The 15,059-nt window shown below is 33.2% G+C and overlaps 1 protein-coding gene and 1 non-coding gene across 3 annotated transcripts in view; one reads left to right on the forward strand and one right to left on the reverse strand.

The window, feature by feature from the left end:
- Positions 1-15,059, reverse strand: part of CIP2A (cell proliferation regulating inhibitor of protein phosphatase 2A) — a 41,556-nt gene that overhangs the window by 14,864 nt on the left and 11,633 nt on the right. For both annotated transcript variants that reach the window (XM_030940740.1, XM_010386603.2), the window contains exons 8-13: positions 12,972-13,047; positions 6,801-7,019; positions 5,583-5,742; positions 3,913-4,054; positions 2,768-2,867; positions 520-638 (exon numbers count right to left, since the gene is read on the reverse strand). In XM_030940740.1, the coding sequence (XP_030796600.1) occupies positions 520-638; positions 2,768-2,867; positions 3,913-4,054; positions 5,583-5,742; positions 6,801-7,019; positions 12,972-13,047 (816 nt within the window). The remainder of the gene's footprint in view (positions 1-519; positions 639-2,767; positions 2,868-3,912; positions 4,055-5,582; positions 5,743-6,800; positions 7,020-12,971; positions 13,048-15,059) is intronic.
- On the forward strand, positions 12,003-12,137 carry LOC115892175. The gene has a single exon (XR_004052059.1). It is a non-coding gene; the product is annotated as a small nucleolar RNA SNORA70 (small nucleolar RNA).

A 15,059-nucleotide genomic window follows, 5' to 3' on the forward strand; every position in this document is an offset into this window, starting at 1 on the left:
AATTAACAAGTATAGTAGAAAATTTTGCCCGGTAGTCATTTTTCCACTTTCTGATAAACGCTCAGATTTTTTTCTTTAGGAACTCTCCTATTCTCCTATCCCAAGTAACTTTTAGTCCACATCGTTCTCATTGATGATCCGGGACTGGTCAATGACTAATGCTTAGACCTTTTCCTTAAACAGTCGGGAAGGAAAAGCTCTTTCTATGGAGGAACTAAACTGGGAGGATGTAAGCTTAGAGTGCCCAGAAGTTATCATCAAAAAGAAGTGGCTAGAGACACAGAGGGATGGTACCTGAAGAACATTTAACTGCCTGGATCTAGCTTTTCCCTGAGTGAGCATACATCTGAACTTCTCATTTATAAGAATCAAACATTTTTAGAAATCATTTGAAAAATTACTATTACAATGAAGTCTTCAATTCACTAATTTGCTTGTCTATCTATACTGAGGACTAAAGAAACATAGCAGGGTATTCCAACACCACAAGAGGTAACAATGCAAATGATTACAACTCACACTAAAGCAGGAAAATCTGGCAGTGGAGCAGCTTCCAATAATATTCTCAGTCCAGACTGTACTTGTTCTCTATTATCTGACGTTAAAGCAAAAGCCAAAGGAGTAATCAAACGTGGGTCCTAAATAAATCAGACACCAAAAAAGAAGAAGCAGAAAGAGAATAAACGATGTCAGCTCTTTTAGATATGAGGTGAGTAAATATATCTAAATCTTAATTCTAGGCAAATTCTAAAATGTTTCTAACGTTTGAATATATTACAGTCTATATTATAATATAGTTTGAATATATTATACCTTGTTAAAGCTGTTTACACTGCCATGTAATCGATATAAACACTAGTTTAAAAAAAACCTGGCAAAGGTTTTGAATGCTTTCAAATGTGCCTATAAAAATTATAACTTAAATATTTTCATGGATTAAAAAACCCACAACTGACTGATGTGTAGAATTAATGTTTTTTCCAAGCTATCATTTAAAAGAAAAAAATGGCCAATCACTTCCAAATTAAGACCATAAAATAAAAAGTAAAATTCAAATTAAATTAGAACATTTAAATTTAAAGAACAAAAAAATACTTACTTCAATCATTCATGTCAGTAAATATTTTACATTAGTATCGTAAGTCCCAAATCATCAACATGTATCTAAAACGTCTGCGACCAGAAGTGTTTCAAATTTCTGATTTTTTTTCAGATTTTAGAATATTTATATATACTTACTGGTTGGGCATCCCTAATTCAAAAATCCAAAATGCTTCAGTGAGCATTTCCTTTGAGTATCACCTTTGAGCCTCATTTTGGTACTTAAAACATTTTGTTTTTTGGAGCATTTCAGATTTTCAAATTAGGGATGCTCAACCTGTATTATGAAAAACATATCTTAAATAATGGACAAAACATCAGTTTGACTCCTTTAAAAAATACATTGAGATATTAGTGAAGAAAATGTTAAAATAGAAATCCCTCATAATTAAAATGTTGAGTACCTTGTAGGTACTGGAGCATAATCCAATGTCATAGAACTGTGATAAGAGCAGAGCTTTATCTCCAAAACACTCAATGGCAAGCCTCATTATTTCCAGTTCGTAGTCGAGGAAATTGAAGTTGAGAGAGGTGAAATAACTTACTCAAGTCTCTACTAAGAACTAGTAGAGTCAACATTTGAACTCAGTCCCTTAAACATGTTCTCAAAACATACCAGTGGTCCCTGCCTAAGGTTTCAATTTTGGCTTCTACACTGTCTACACAGTCACTAGAGCCATCTCTGTTAAGCTACTATAGTAACTTAATTCACACATTTTTGTTAAACATCTGTTGTAAAGGTAGGTGTTGTAGATATCAAGGTAGATATTATTACACAAAGTTTTTAAGAGGCCAATGTTTTGGACTAGTCTCCTACACTATGCTTTAGCAGACCAGACCAAACCAGAAAGGAGTCACTTGGATGAGTGCCATGTAATCAAACTGCACTTTGAAATGGGCCAGTTTTCCCAAAAACCAGGAGATTTCAGTCAACCTGAGTCAGTGTAATAAGGAACCCCCGTTTATTATAACTCTATAAGAAAAGTAACTTTGAAATGACCAATCTGCTTTCAGTTCCCTATTTGTGCTTTCTTCAGCCTTTTTTGGGTCCACAAAGTCAACTTTCTCTGCTTAGCTCAGGGGAATGATTCATTCTATTCTATAGAATGAGGTTGCCAAATTCTAGAATCACAAATAAAAGTCAGTTAGAACTTTGAACTAAATTTGTTGTACTTTGTCTTTTGATAACATCTAGAGATCTTATTCAGCTACTATCATCATTGAAATTCATGACTTAGCTATTTTCTGCACAGCCCTTCTAATTATCATAATCAAGTCCTTTTCTTCCAGCTGTCTCCCTATCCCCTTAATACCCTACATCAACCCTAACCAAAAACAAAAACCCTAAAACAAATACCACTCTTCCTCCAACGCCAACAGAAACAAATGAAGATGTACAACACAAGAAAGGAAAAGGCTGAGGAAGCAGCACTATTGTGAACATTCTCTACATTAGTGTCATGAGCACGTATGTTCAATTCCTGTGAAAGTATATAAAATAACCGTGCAGTGAGACTATTATAACTGCTTAAGACAACAACTTTAAACTTTCTTCTCATTGCCAATGCAGAGTTATCTTCTAAAGATTAAGAACATTAAAACAGAAACTTATATTAGGACCATTTTTGTATGAATAAACTTCAATGTTTGAAGAGTTTAAACTCACCTGAAGGATTTTGTAGAAGCTTACTTCCATACCAGGAACCAAAGGTTTAAGTTTGTTAATCAAATCAAGAGTTTTCAAAATTACATCAGCAGCAAGTTTGCTTTAAAGATAAGTCACATTTAAATTAGTAATTGAAAAATTTCTTAGAGCTTGTTTCTGTCCAAAATTCTAAAGAAAATGAAAAATCCAACACTTTTGTTTTTAAAATTCAAGATGATAAAGTCCTGTATCTATTGAGAAGTAAAAATCTCAAAGCAATCAACATTCTTATAACTCAAGACCCAAAGAGAGCAAACTGGCATTAATAGCCTTAGTTTAGACAGTGTTTCTTTTACTACCAACATGCTTCAACTTTCTGTTTCAAGTAAGTAGTAGTTTTGAAATACAGTCCATTTAATTCTTAGCTTTGTCACTACAGTATCAACAATAGACGGTAACCTTAGGCAATATAGAATATCTAATATGTAATGAATGAATTATACTAGGTCATGTTCTGAGTTTTGTACCTCAAAGGAGTATACAAATATAAAAATAGATAATTCTTACTCTAAAGGTACACAATTAGTGACAATTGTGATATTTGTGGAAACAGAAACAAATCATAGTGTCTAGCACTTAGTAGGTCCTCAATAAAGATTTATTAGATGGACTTAATTCATGGTGGGGTATAAAATAATATCTTATTACCATCAGTGAAAAATCCACCTTTAACCATAATTCCTGACCTGCTAAGGAAGGAGAATTGACTGTTATTAAAAAACCTTCAGCAGTGACTGATTTCCTTGTAATAAAACGACCCTTCTGTTTTTTCATGCTTTTCATTTAAAAAAGTAAAATTATAGTTAATTACTGAGGCAATGTCAAAAAGGAGCTCCAGAAATGTTCAGAACCCTTAGATAATTACAGTAAGTTAAAACAAGACAAAACAAACCTAAACAATAAAAAACAACAAATTTAACATTTCTTCAAAAAGCACACAATGTACAAATTGAATGATTTACAAAAAATTCATTATGAAAATATATTTGTTAATCTCTTATACCTTAAGTTATAACCAAAGGATGGTCCTCCAAAAGGATGAGAATCACCACATCTTTTGATCTTTTACTGCCTTGCCATTTTGTCATTAGAGTTCATATACTCACCATAATTCTGAATCTGCAACCTTTGTTCCAAACCCCAGGCCAATCTTGCCATATGTAAACTGTTGTTCTATAAGAGTGGTACACTTGACAGTTGTCAGGATTTTTGCAATGTGCATTTTTAGTGTATCATCTCCACAGAGAGGTAAGTTTTGTTAAGACATACAACAAAAAAATTCTCACTTTATGTGTAAAAGGTAACATTCAGGATGATTTCACACAAATTATATCATCACTGTTGTCCAGTATAACTATTGTTAAATTAGCTCAATGACAGACAAGGAAACTGAAACTCACACAATTTAAATGAGTAGTAAGTGTTAAGAGATGGACTGGCACCAAAAGTTTCTGACTTAATGGTTAAAACAGCGAGGATATCTCTCCATTGGATGTGTTTTTTGTTAGCAAGAATCTCAACGGTTCAATAAATATTTATTGAATAAGGGGAAGCTGTTTTGTCATATTTGTATATTATAAGTTAATGTAAATAGCAGCTATTTAAAAAGGACCAAGTTGTGGTCTAATTCAATGAGAAGGCCCCACTTTAATAATTATAAATATCTCTAAGGTCAATCAATCATGTATCCCTACTGCAGTGGTTCTCAACTTTGGCTGCATGTTAGAATTACCTGGGTAGTTTAAACAATCACAAACAAGCCAACACGCAAACACACACCACCTAATGATTTCAGAGTTTCACATCACTCCACTTAAATCAGAATCTCTTGAAGTAAGGTTCTGCATCAATTTTCTTTTTTTTTTTTTATTAACATGTTCTCCAGGTGATTTTAGGTAGGAAATCAGGGTTGAGAATCATGGCTTTAAAGGAAAAAAATTAAGGAGCAGTACCTTAGAAGAGGATATTAAACAAGGTTGAGTTTGCTCTAGGACAGAGTAGAACATATTCTTGTTGCGCTGAGATACAAGGAAACCTGACTAGATACATTTAAGAGATCTGGTTGAGATACAGTGGCTCTTTACTCATAGTAAAAAAGTATTAATGAAATATTTTAAAATTGGGACTTGGACTTCTTAGCAACTCAGAATTAGCTGGTCTATGAAAAAGTAAACACAAGAAAGACTTAGAAAATCAGTATATAGAAGTTAAGCAGTGAAACTAATTGTTCAAGGTTTCTTTTTAATGAATGAATTTGTGCTGATATACTTGTCTTTTCTTACAACCATTATTAAAGCAATTATGAAGGCTTTATTTTGAAAACATAAGGTAAAACAACTGAGCTAAAATCATGACAACTCTATCAGTATTTCTTTATCCACGAATACACATCACCAAAAAAATGGCACTACTAATCGTCCAGGGGAAATAATTAGCATTAGGCAGAAAACAGTAACAAGGAGTAACAGAATGGTTATTTTAAAATTTACCACCAAATGTCAAATTGTGATATAAATGTTAAATTAAAGCTTCAACAGCATTTTAAAAAATGTACCTTAGCTTAAAAGTTTCACATAGAAAAATAAGGAAAAAAAATCATGGATCTTCTTCAGACTCATTGAGAATTTTTTCTACAGTTCAAATTTTAGTTCAATAATTCTAGATAAATAGCATAAAGTGACAAATTACAAATAAAGACAAAATGCAGTGAATGCAATACTAGAAAAAAAAGAATGGTTAGTTATATAGTTTTCATGTTGCTAACAGTAAAGGATATTTAACAAAACTTCAATGGCCTTGGCAATCCTTTCACATTTTTTTCTTATTAAAGCCTCATCCAGATTTTGTTCTGTGAACTGAAGTTGATCAAGGATTGTCGGCAGCAGAAGGGTGACAAAACGATCAGCCGAGGAACAGTTAGCAGCATCTATGACATCCTGGAGAATTATTCATCACAAATGATTAAAAACAAAAATGGAATATACAATACAGAAATAGTCATCACTGAACTTTAACACTCTCTTTAAATTTTTTATATTTCCTTCAATATGCCATTGACTTAAGTCTTCTGTGAATAAATTTTTATTTAAAATTTATACTTTTATTCAGTTTTGAGGGTTATGGTTTTTTCTCAAATTGGACAGTAAGGTTTTACAAATAACTTAAACAGACTTTGTGATTTAAAAATTATTCTAAACTAAAAGTATTTACTGAAAACAAATATCCTGAATCTGCTAAAATTATAATAATTAAATAATAGACACTGCTCTTAATAGTTTATAACCACAAATAATTTCCATCAAGATCCTCAAAGGGCTTTTTAAATGTTAAAACTGATTGTTAAATAATCAAGACCAAGATAAAATAGAAAATTTTGTGCGTAACTCTTAATGAACATATTAATCACTTCATACACATATTTGTATATAAGATCCAGTCATGCGAAGGGAAATACTTTCAGGAGATATTGGGTTAGACAGAATGGATTTATAAACACAGAGAATAGCAGAGAATACTAAATTGCCCAGATAGTAAGATCTACCAGAATGTGGAGTTTTGTCTGTATCTAAAGTGCCTAGCACATTATCTGGCATGCTCGACTCCATTTCACTGACTGAATCCAATATGCCTCTATTATCCACTCAATGGCCTAATAAATAGTAATAATAATCCATGCAACGGCATCTATTGCAATGGAGAGACAATGTAACTATTCCAAGTAGTCATGCAACAAATTATATAAATCTTTTTAATATCTTTACTTATTACACTGAAATGAGCACTATATATATATAAACTATTCAGTGAAAAAAAAAGAAAACACGAATATATATGACTGGTAGAAAAAAACTTAGTGTGTCTAGTATGACTGTTAGTAATTGAGATGTTTTCCTCAAGTGTATGAACTGGAAGTTTACTAAGCATGTTTTTGAAGACAAATTGTTAATTGAGAGTCACAAAAGTAGAAAAGTCAATCTGTCAGTCATCCTATTACCTCAAATATTTCCTTGAACAACTCCAATGCTAAAACAGAACAGTTTTCTGATCCGTCCAAAGGCTGGCTTAACCAGCGCAGTAAAGCCACAGTAGGTTCTAAACATTTAGTATGGCTTCCCAGAGTGGCGCTGCCAGGTGGAGACTGTTCAAACATCATTTGAGTGAGCACATGGCGCAGCTGAGTCACTGAACAGAAGGCAAGAAGTAATTCTAAAACCTGTGCAATATAAAGTCTTCATTAAATATCAATTTCATTAGACTTTAATATACAAAGCAAGTGTATGATGAAGCTGAAAATGTTACATATTTTAAAGAAAATATTCTAAAACAAAACTTAAAAGTTTTTTCTTTCAATATTATGTTTCAAATGTGTGACTAGATTCCAGAAGGTTACAAAATAAACTTATTAATGGTGCTTACTCCTGATAAGCAGGACTGAGAACCTCAGAGGAAAGGTCAACTTCAACTAATTTTAAACTCCTCCCACTCCTTCCATAGTACTTAAATTATTTTTAAACACAAACCTGTTTTGTTTATAAATGACCAAAAAAACCCTAAAAAATAAAATTCGAATTAACAATACTTGTTATAATCCTAAAATTCAATAACTGCTATAAAGGATACTGCAGCATAGAATATAAAACCTTCAGGATGGTTATTGCCACACTGTTTGCATACTGTTGGCATTATGATCCTTAGCTCTCCTACTGTACCCCATTTTTCCTCTACTTTATAAACTGGGCCTTATACCATAACATCCACCATCAATCTGTTTATTAGATGTTAAGATAAATTCCACCTCATTTCACATACTACCAATCTATCACTAAAAAAAAAAATTTTCTTAAGATCTCCTTGCCTCTCTACTTATTTCCAACTTTTTAAAAGTCTGTTTCTTACAAATGATATATAATTGGGATTTGTGTTTTAATCAACTTGATAGCATCTGAATTTAAGAGAATCCAGTCCATTAGCATTTACTGTAACAAATGATAATCTTTAATAAATATAAACTGTAGTACAGTCATGTGTCACTTAGTGATGCATATGTTGCTTAATGCATCATTAATTTTGTTGTGTAAACATCATGAGTGTACTTACACAAACCTAGATGGTAGAGTCTACTATGTCCCTTTATTGCCCAGGGCTACAAACCTGTACAGAATATTACTGTACTAAATACTGCAGGCAACTATAACACAATTGTAAGTACTTGTGTATCTAAACATAGAAAAATATGGTATAAAAGATTAAAAACGGTACACCCATATAGGACACTTGCAGGACTGGAAGTTGCTCTGGGTGAGTTAATGACTGAGTGAACATAAAGGCCTAGCACATTACTGTATATTGCTGTAGACTTCATAAAGACTGTATGCTTAAGTCACACTATTTTAAAAAATTTCTCTAATAAATTAATTTTAGCCTACCATAACTTTTTAACTTTATAAACGTGTCCATTTATAAAGTTTTTGACTCTTTTTTTGTAGTAAGAGAAACACACTGTACAGTTATATAAAAATACTTTATTTACATCTGTATTCTACCAGTTGTTTTTCTATTTTTAAAATGTTGGTTTTTTTCTTTTGAAACTTTTTTTGTTAAAAACAAAGACACAAACACATACATCAGCCCAGGTCTACACAGGGCCAGGGTAATTAATACCACTTCCACCTCCACATATTGTCCCACTGGAAGGTCTTCAGGGGCAATAACACACAGGGAGTTGTCATCTCTAATAACAACAATACCTTCTTCGGGAATACCTCCTGAAAGACCTGCCTGGCTGTTTTACAGTTAACTTTTTATAAGTAGAAGCACACTCTAAAATAACAAAGAATAAGTGGTAACACCCTTATCAAAATACTATGTACTGTACACAATCTTAATTTGTGCTATACTTTTATACAGCTGGCAGTTCAGTAGGTTTGTTTACACCAGCATCACCACAAACACATGTAATGCATTGCACCACCATGTTAGAATGGCCATAATGTCATAGACAATAAGAAGTCTTTGTCTGTCACTGACTAAAATGTCATTACATAATGTATATTTATTTTTGAATAGGCAATACATTCACCTGGTTCAAAAGACAAACCCTGTAGGCAAGTAATGTTACCAATTGTTTGTGTATCTTACCAGATGTCTGTTATAAACATACAAGCAGATAGCTTTCCATGTACGCTAGTTTTCTTTTAATGCACACATATAAAAGTAAAAAAACTAATTACTAGTACAGAGTTAGATGACTTTCCCAAAATGAACATATTCCCCTGTTGATGGCATTTGGGTTATCATTGTTAGCTATTAGGAGCAGTACTACATTTTGTACACATGTATACAATTCTTTGTGATAAATATCTGTAAGTGAGATTTCTGGGTCATAGTTTATACATATGTCCAGTATTAACAGATACCAGTTTTCATAATTTGTTGTACCATGAGTACTAAATGAGAGGTATGGTATGTTTGCTATTTTCCTTATTTTTCATTTTAATCAACTGGTGGGTGTCAGATGGTATCATACTACCGTTTAAATCTGCATTTCCCTGAAGATTGATAAAGTGGTACAATCACTTCATGTTTATTGACCAATTCAACTTTTTTGCTCAAGTATCTATTGGGCTCTGTTTTTTCTGATACATACATACAACGTAGAAAAATAATATATTTTGGATAAGAGTTCTTTGTTAGATATATGCATTGTAGTTATCTATTCCCGTTCTTTGACTTTTCATTCTTTTATTAGTGGTCTCTTCATGAATAGAAACTTAATTTTAATGTAGCCCAACTTATCGACTTTTCTACTGCATAGTTAGTGCTTTTGTTTCCCGTTTAAGAAAACCATTGTCTACCCCAAGGCCATGAAGATACTTTTTTAGGTGTTTCTTCTAAAACCTTCATTATTTTTCCTTTTCACATTTAAATCTACAACCTGGTCTTATACTGATTTTTGCATTTGGTATGAGGTAGGGGGTCAAGATTCAGTTTTTCCCCATATGTATATTCAATTGACCCAGTGTCATTTATCGAAATGACCATACTTTGAAGACTCTACTGTTGTCAATCAGGAGACCATATGCTGTGAATTTGGTTCTGTTCCATTCTGTCCCACTGGGCTATCATTATGACAAAATATTGCACTGTCTTTAGACTAATCCCCTAAGCACCTGACATTTTAAAAAATCAGTAAATAGCATCATTCAAAAACTTCATGTTCTATTTGTCACGAGAATATAAATAAAACATGTATTTACTGATCTCGTATCCAGCCAATTTGTTAAATAGATTCACTTAATTTTTATAATGATTTTCATAGATTTTAGATTTTCTATACTCTCATGTCATCTGAATAGTGAGTTTTATTTCTTCCTTTCCAATCTCTATACCTTTTTACTTTATCTTGCCTTATTGGGCTGGTTGGGACCACCAATACTAAGCTGAACATCACTGGTGATAATGAGCATTCTTTTCTTATTCCTAATCTTGAGGAAAGCCTTCAATAATTTGCCACTTAAAAAGATGATGCAGTAGATTTTAGGTAATTACTCTAACAGGGAAAGGAAGTTACGGTTTATTCCTAGTGTGCTAATCTTTATCATGAATAGGTATTAAATTTTATCAAATGCTATTCCACCTTTAATGAGATAATATAATTTTTGTTTTTTTGTTGATGTGAGAAATTATATTAATTTCTAAATGTTAAACCATCTGTGCATTTCTGGAATAAACCTCATTTGGTAATAAGACATGATTCTTTTTATGTGTCACTGATTTTGATTTGCTAATGTTTTGTTTAGAATATTTGCAATACGTTCACGAAAGATGTTGAGCTATTATTTTCATTTGTTGTAGTATCCTTGTCAGGTTTTGCCATCAAGATTATACTGGCCTTATAATCAAAGACACTATACACTATTATATATTTAAAAAGACACTCAACTGTATCTTCCCCACCAAGATGTATTTTGCTTTCACTGCTCCCCACTTCTATCATAACGTGAATTATTTTTTACTTTAAAAAATTAAGTTTTAAGTTTTTATTTATTTTTATTTTTTTACTTTTCCATTCTCTTTCATGTTTTGATACCCATAGAATGCTTCTACTCCCTGTGCTACCTGACCTAAATTCCCTGAGATTGTTTAATAACTTTAGATTCGATTATTAGATTTTTCCCTTGCTCCAATAATCCTTATTTAGCACTTATATTACAGATTCCTAGTCACTTTATTAAGATCCATTTAGACACTAACTAGAAATAGTTCTCAAATTGCATGAGAGTCACTTCATTAAGATCCATTTAGATACTAATTAGAAATAGTTCTCATATTGCATATGAGAAAGGAATTTTGAAATTCTAGGGTTCAAAATAAAAAGAAAATATTGTTAAGTAACAAATTTTATACTGTTTCAACCTTTCTACCATCTTTTAGATCATTGTTGTAAATGATTAGTTCAAAGTCATTCTAATTTTTTTCTTCTGTAAAAACCTGTAAGGTAAAGGCTGACCTGGAAAAGTCCTGCTTCACAACAGACACAAAAGTCACTTGTAGGAGGATTACAGATCTACATCTGAAAGTTAAAAAAAAACTAGGAAGCTTTTAGAGGAAAACAATGGAGTCTATCTTTGTGACTTTGGAATAAGCCAAGAGTTCCTAAATGGAAAACAATAAACACTAAATTGATCGATGTTAAAATCAAGGCACCATTAGGTGAGTAAAAAGGCAACTCACAGAATGGAAGAAAATATCTGCATGTTATATACCCTTCAAAAGACTCCAAAATAACTCTTCCTACTTGTAAGTAAAAGACAACGCATTAAACAAATGAGCAAGAGACATAAACAGGCATGTCAAAGAATATACAAATGACAAATGAATATGTAAAATGATAGTTTTACTAATAAAATATTAATTTAAATTATAATGCAATACTACTGTATAGCCATTAGAATTGCTAAAATGAAAAAGGGAAAAATATTAACTGCTGGCAAGAATGCAGACTGACCAAATATTCATACAATGGTCCAACTGACTTTTTCTGAAAACTGTTTCATAGTGCCTACTGAACATATGTATATCCTATAACATAGTGATTCCACACCTAGATATAAAGCTAAGACAAGCATGTCCATAAGCTCACCAAAAGACACGCAGAAAACGGTAAATGCAGGTTTCTTCGTAACAGCTGATGTTCATAAACAAAAGAACACCAATTGTGCTCCTTTCCTCCTGGGGGCCCAGTGTGCAATGGCTGCAAACAGCTGCCTCACTGGTAGTGTACACAGCCTGTTGCTTGTATAGGTTGGCCTAAGAAACCTTAGAGACAGCCCTTTCCAATGTACATTCATGTCTCTGATCTCCTGCTGTCCCCCATCTAGGCTTCGGAGAGGTATTACGCAAGGTGTCTTTGGAAAGCCCCCAGGGCACAGTGGCCAGGCTTCACAGTGGCCAAGTCATCATGTCCATCCACACAAATCTGCAAAATAAGGAGCATGCAACTAAGGTGCCAAGCAGGGCCAAGTTCAAGGTCCCTGACTGCCCAAAGATCCACATCTCAAAGTGGGGCTTTATCAAATTTAATGTGGATAAATTTGAAGACATGGAGGCTGAGAAGTGACTCATCCCAGATGGCTGTGAGGTCAAATACATCCCAAAATGTGGCTCCCGGACAAGTGGTAAGCACTACATCCAAGAGGGCATTCACTGTAATGTACCCTTACTCATGCTCACCAATAAATCATACTCCCTATCCAAAAAAAGAACCAATCTAACAATCTACAACTATATGAAATGAGTGAATCTTATCATATTATATTGAATCAAAGAAAGTCTAGACAGAAAATGTATATATTATATGCTTCTATTTACATAAAGTTCCAAAATATATATGTATATATACATACATATACATATACACATATATGTATGCTGTTAGAAGTCAGTGTAGTGGTTAGAGCAGTTACCCTTGGCAAAGTAAGGAATAGGAAGGGGTAGGTACTGACAAAAAGGGACCACAAATACTGGTAACATTCTACATCCTGATCTAGACACTGGCGACATAATTTTGTCCATATTGTAAAAATATAGAGAGCCTGTGCATTTGGATTTTTCTGCATTTTACAGTTTTTTAAAAGTTTAAATGAAAAGTCGTGTTTTTACATACCTTTGAAGAGGAATCAGGATCCTTTCCATTAAGAAGACCTAATACTTGATTAAGACATGAAGAAAAGTGCTCATATCTAGGTTTAAAATAAAAATATACATCAAATGATAATTATAAAATTCATACATCAAAAGGGATTTATCTATAAGATAAACATAAAATTTATGTGTATTTTCTTTCATCTATTTATTTGGGCTTCTAACATAGAACACACTCTTGTAAAGTTTATACTTAAAACTTGTCATATATCTTACAATTATGATATACATAAATTGGCTCTGTCATTTATTAAAACAGTTATTCATGTGGCAATAAATAAATCATTAAAATTTTCAGTGCCTCAATTGCTGTATTTTTTTAAGACTGTGTTCACTTTATGTAAAAATTCAAAGGACGTAAGAATATCCTAATAAATTATACAGCTACTTTTTATAAAGTACCTAAAATTGCCAGGCATTAAATTAGTCTTTGCAAATAAAGAAGGGGCAGCAACTCATGTTACACAACTCCAAGAAGTATTGATTATACTCCATGTGACTGATGTATCCTAGATTTGGGAGATGGTGCCCTGACAGGGAGATCATAGTCTGAAGATGAAGGAGAAGGACAGAAAGAGATAATACAAGGTAACATAAAATACAATGATATCATGGAGGAATGTATGGGACACTATGGAACAAAGAATATTGTCTCAATATTAAACCCAGACTTGAGTCTTAAAAACAAAATATAAAGGAGAAAGCATTCTAGTCTTCCAGAGGGAAAACTCTAGAGGAAATAGCACATGGATACATGAAAGGGCATTTCTAGTAAGCTGGAAGTTCTATTTATTGTCTGATATGATTAGACAAAAAAACAAAATGTATGAAGAAATAAAGTTGAGAGGTTGTTAGGGAACTTTTGAAGGGCTATACTGAAAATCTGGATATTCACCTTGAATGCAATGGTAGGTCAAAGGGACATCTGGTTGAAGAAAAAGTTTTGAGCATATTTATAAAGGGGAAGGATCAATTGAATAGGAGGCCCTGAAGAGAGAGGAGCAACAGCTTCAGAAAAGACAAAATGAGACAATCCACAGAGTAACAGTACATATTTATGAGTGAAACAGGATGAAACTAAGAATTTGGTATAAACATAGGTAAGTTTGTCAAGTGGCAAGGATTTGGGGGAGCTCCAATCAAATGGGGCTCGATTTAGATATTTTTTTTTTCTCTGTGAAACAAAGATAAGGTCATCTTCTGCATAAAAGGCAGCAAGAGAAAAATAAAAAATTTCAAAGACCAGTCGGGCCAGCAGCTCACGCCTGTAATCCCAGCACTTTGGAAGGCTGAAGCGAGTGGATCGCTTGAGGTCACAAGTTCAAGACCAGCCTGGCCAACATGGTGAAACCCCTTCTCTACTAAAAATACAAAAATTAGCTGGGCATGGTGATGTGTGCCTGTAATCCCAGCTACGTGGGAGGCAAGAAAATCACTTGAACCCAGGAGGCGGAGGTTGCAGTGAGCCAGGATCACACCACTGCATTCCAGCCTGGGCAATAGAGTGAGACTCTGTCTCTAAATAAATAAATTTGAAGACCCATTGTAGGAAACGAGAAAGCTGACAAGTAAATATAAGAGGTCTGGCCCAGGTAAAGTTGTGTGATTTTCTCAAGCTCTAATTAGTAACCATGCAGTAAGTTTGACTTTGGAAGAGATTCAGGACTCGGTTATTGTTCAATGGCATACCAGACAAACAAGAGGAGTTGCCAGAGGTAATTCTTGGGTTCTATGATGGATAGAGTATAAAATAGATAATAGAACTGAGAGATTTGCAGAAGAAATGATTAAGCAACTTCTTATTTATGCTAAACTGGATTATCTTTTAGTCTTCTAGAAGAGGTTTATTCAAAAGAATTTTTCTGTTTACTATGAAGATGCTGAATAAGCACTCTCTGGTGGCTAGAATAGATATACATGGATATTGGGAAAATCTCACAACAGATGAAGAGAAGGCAGGTCATGGGAAGGCATTCTGGAAGAAAAAGCTCACCTATCTAGAGGTTCTTAAGAGAAGAAAAAGTGAAATGCTAAAGTGAATGCTTCTTAG

This window comes from Rhinopithecus roxellana, chromosome 1 (genome assembly GCF_007565055.1).
Source record: "Rhinopithecus roxellana isolate Shanxi Qingling chromosome 1, ASM756505v1, whole genome shotgun sequence".
In the NCBI taxonomy this organism is placed as follows: domain Eukaryota; kingdom Metazoa; phylum Chordata; class Mammalia; order Primates; family Cercopithecidae; genus Rhinopithecus; species Rhinopithecus roxellana.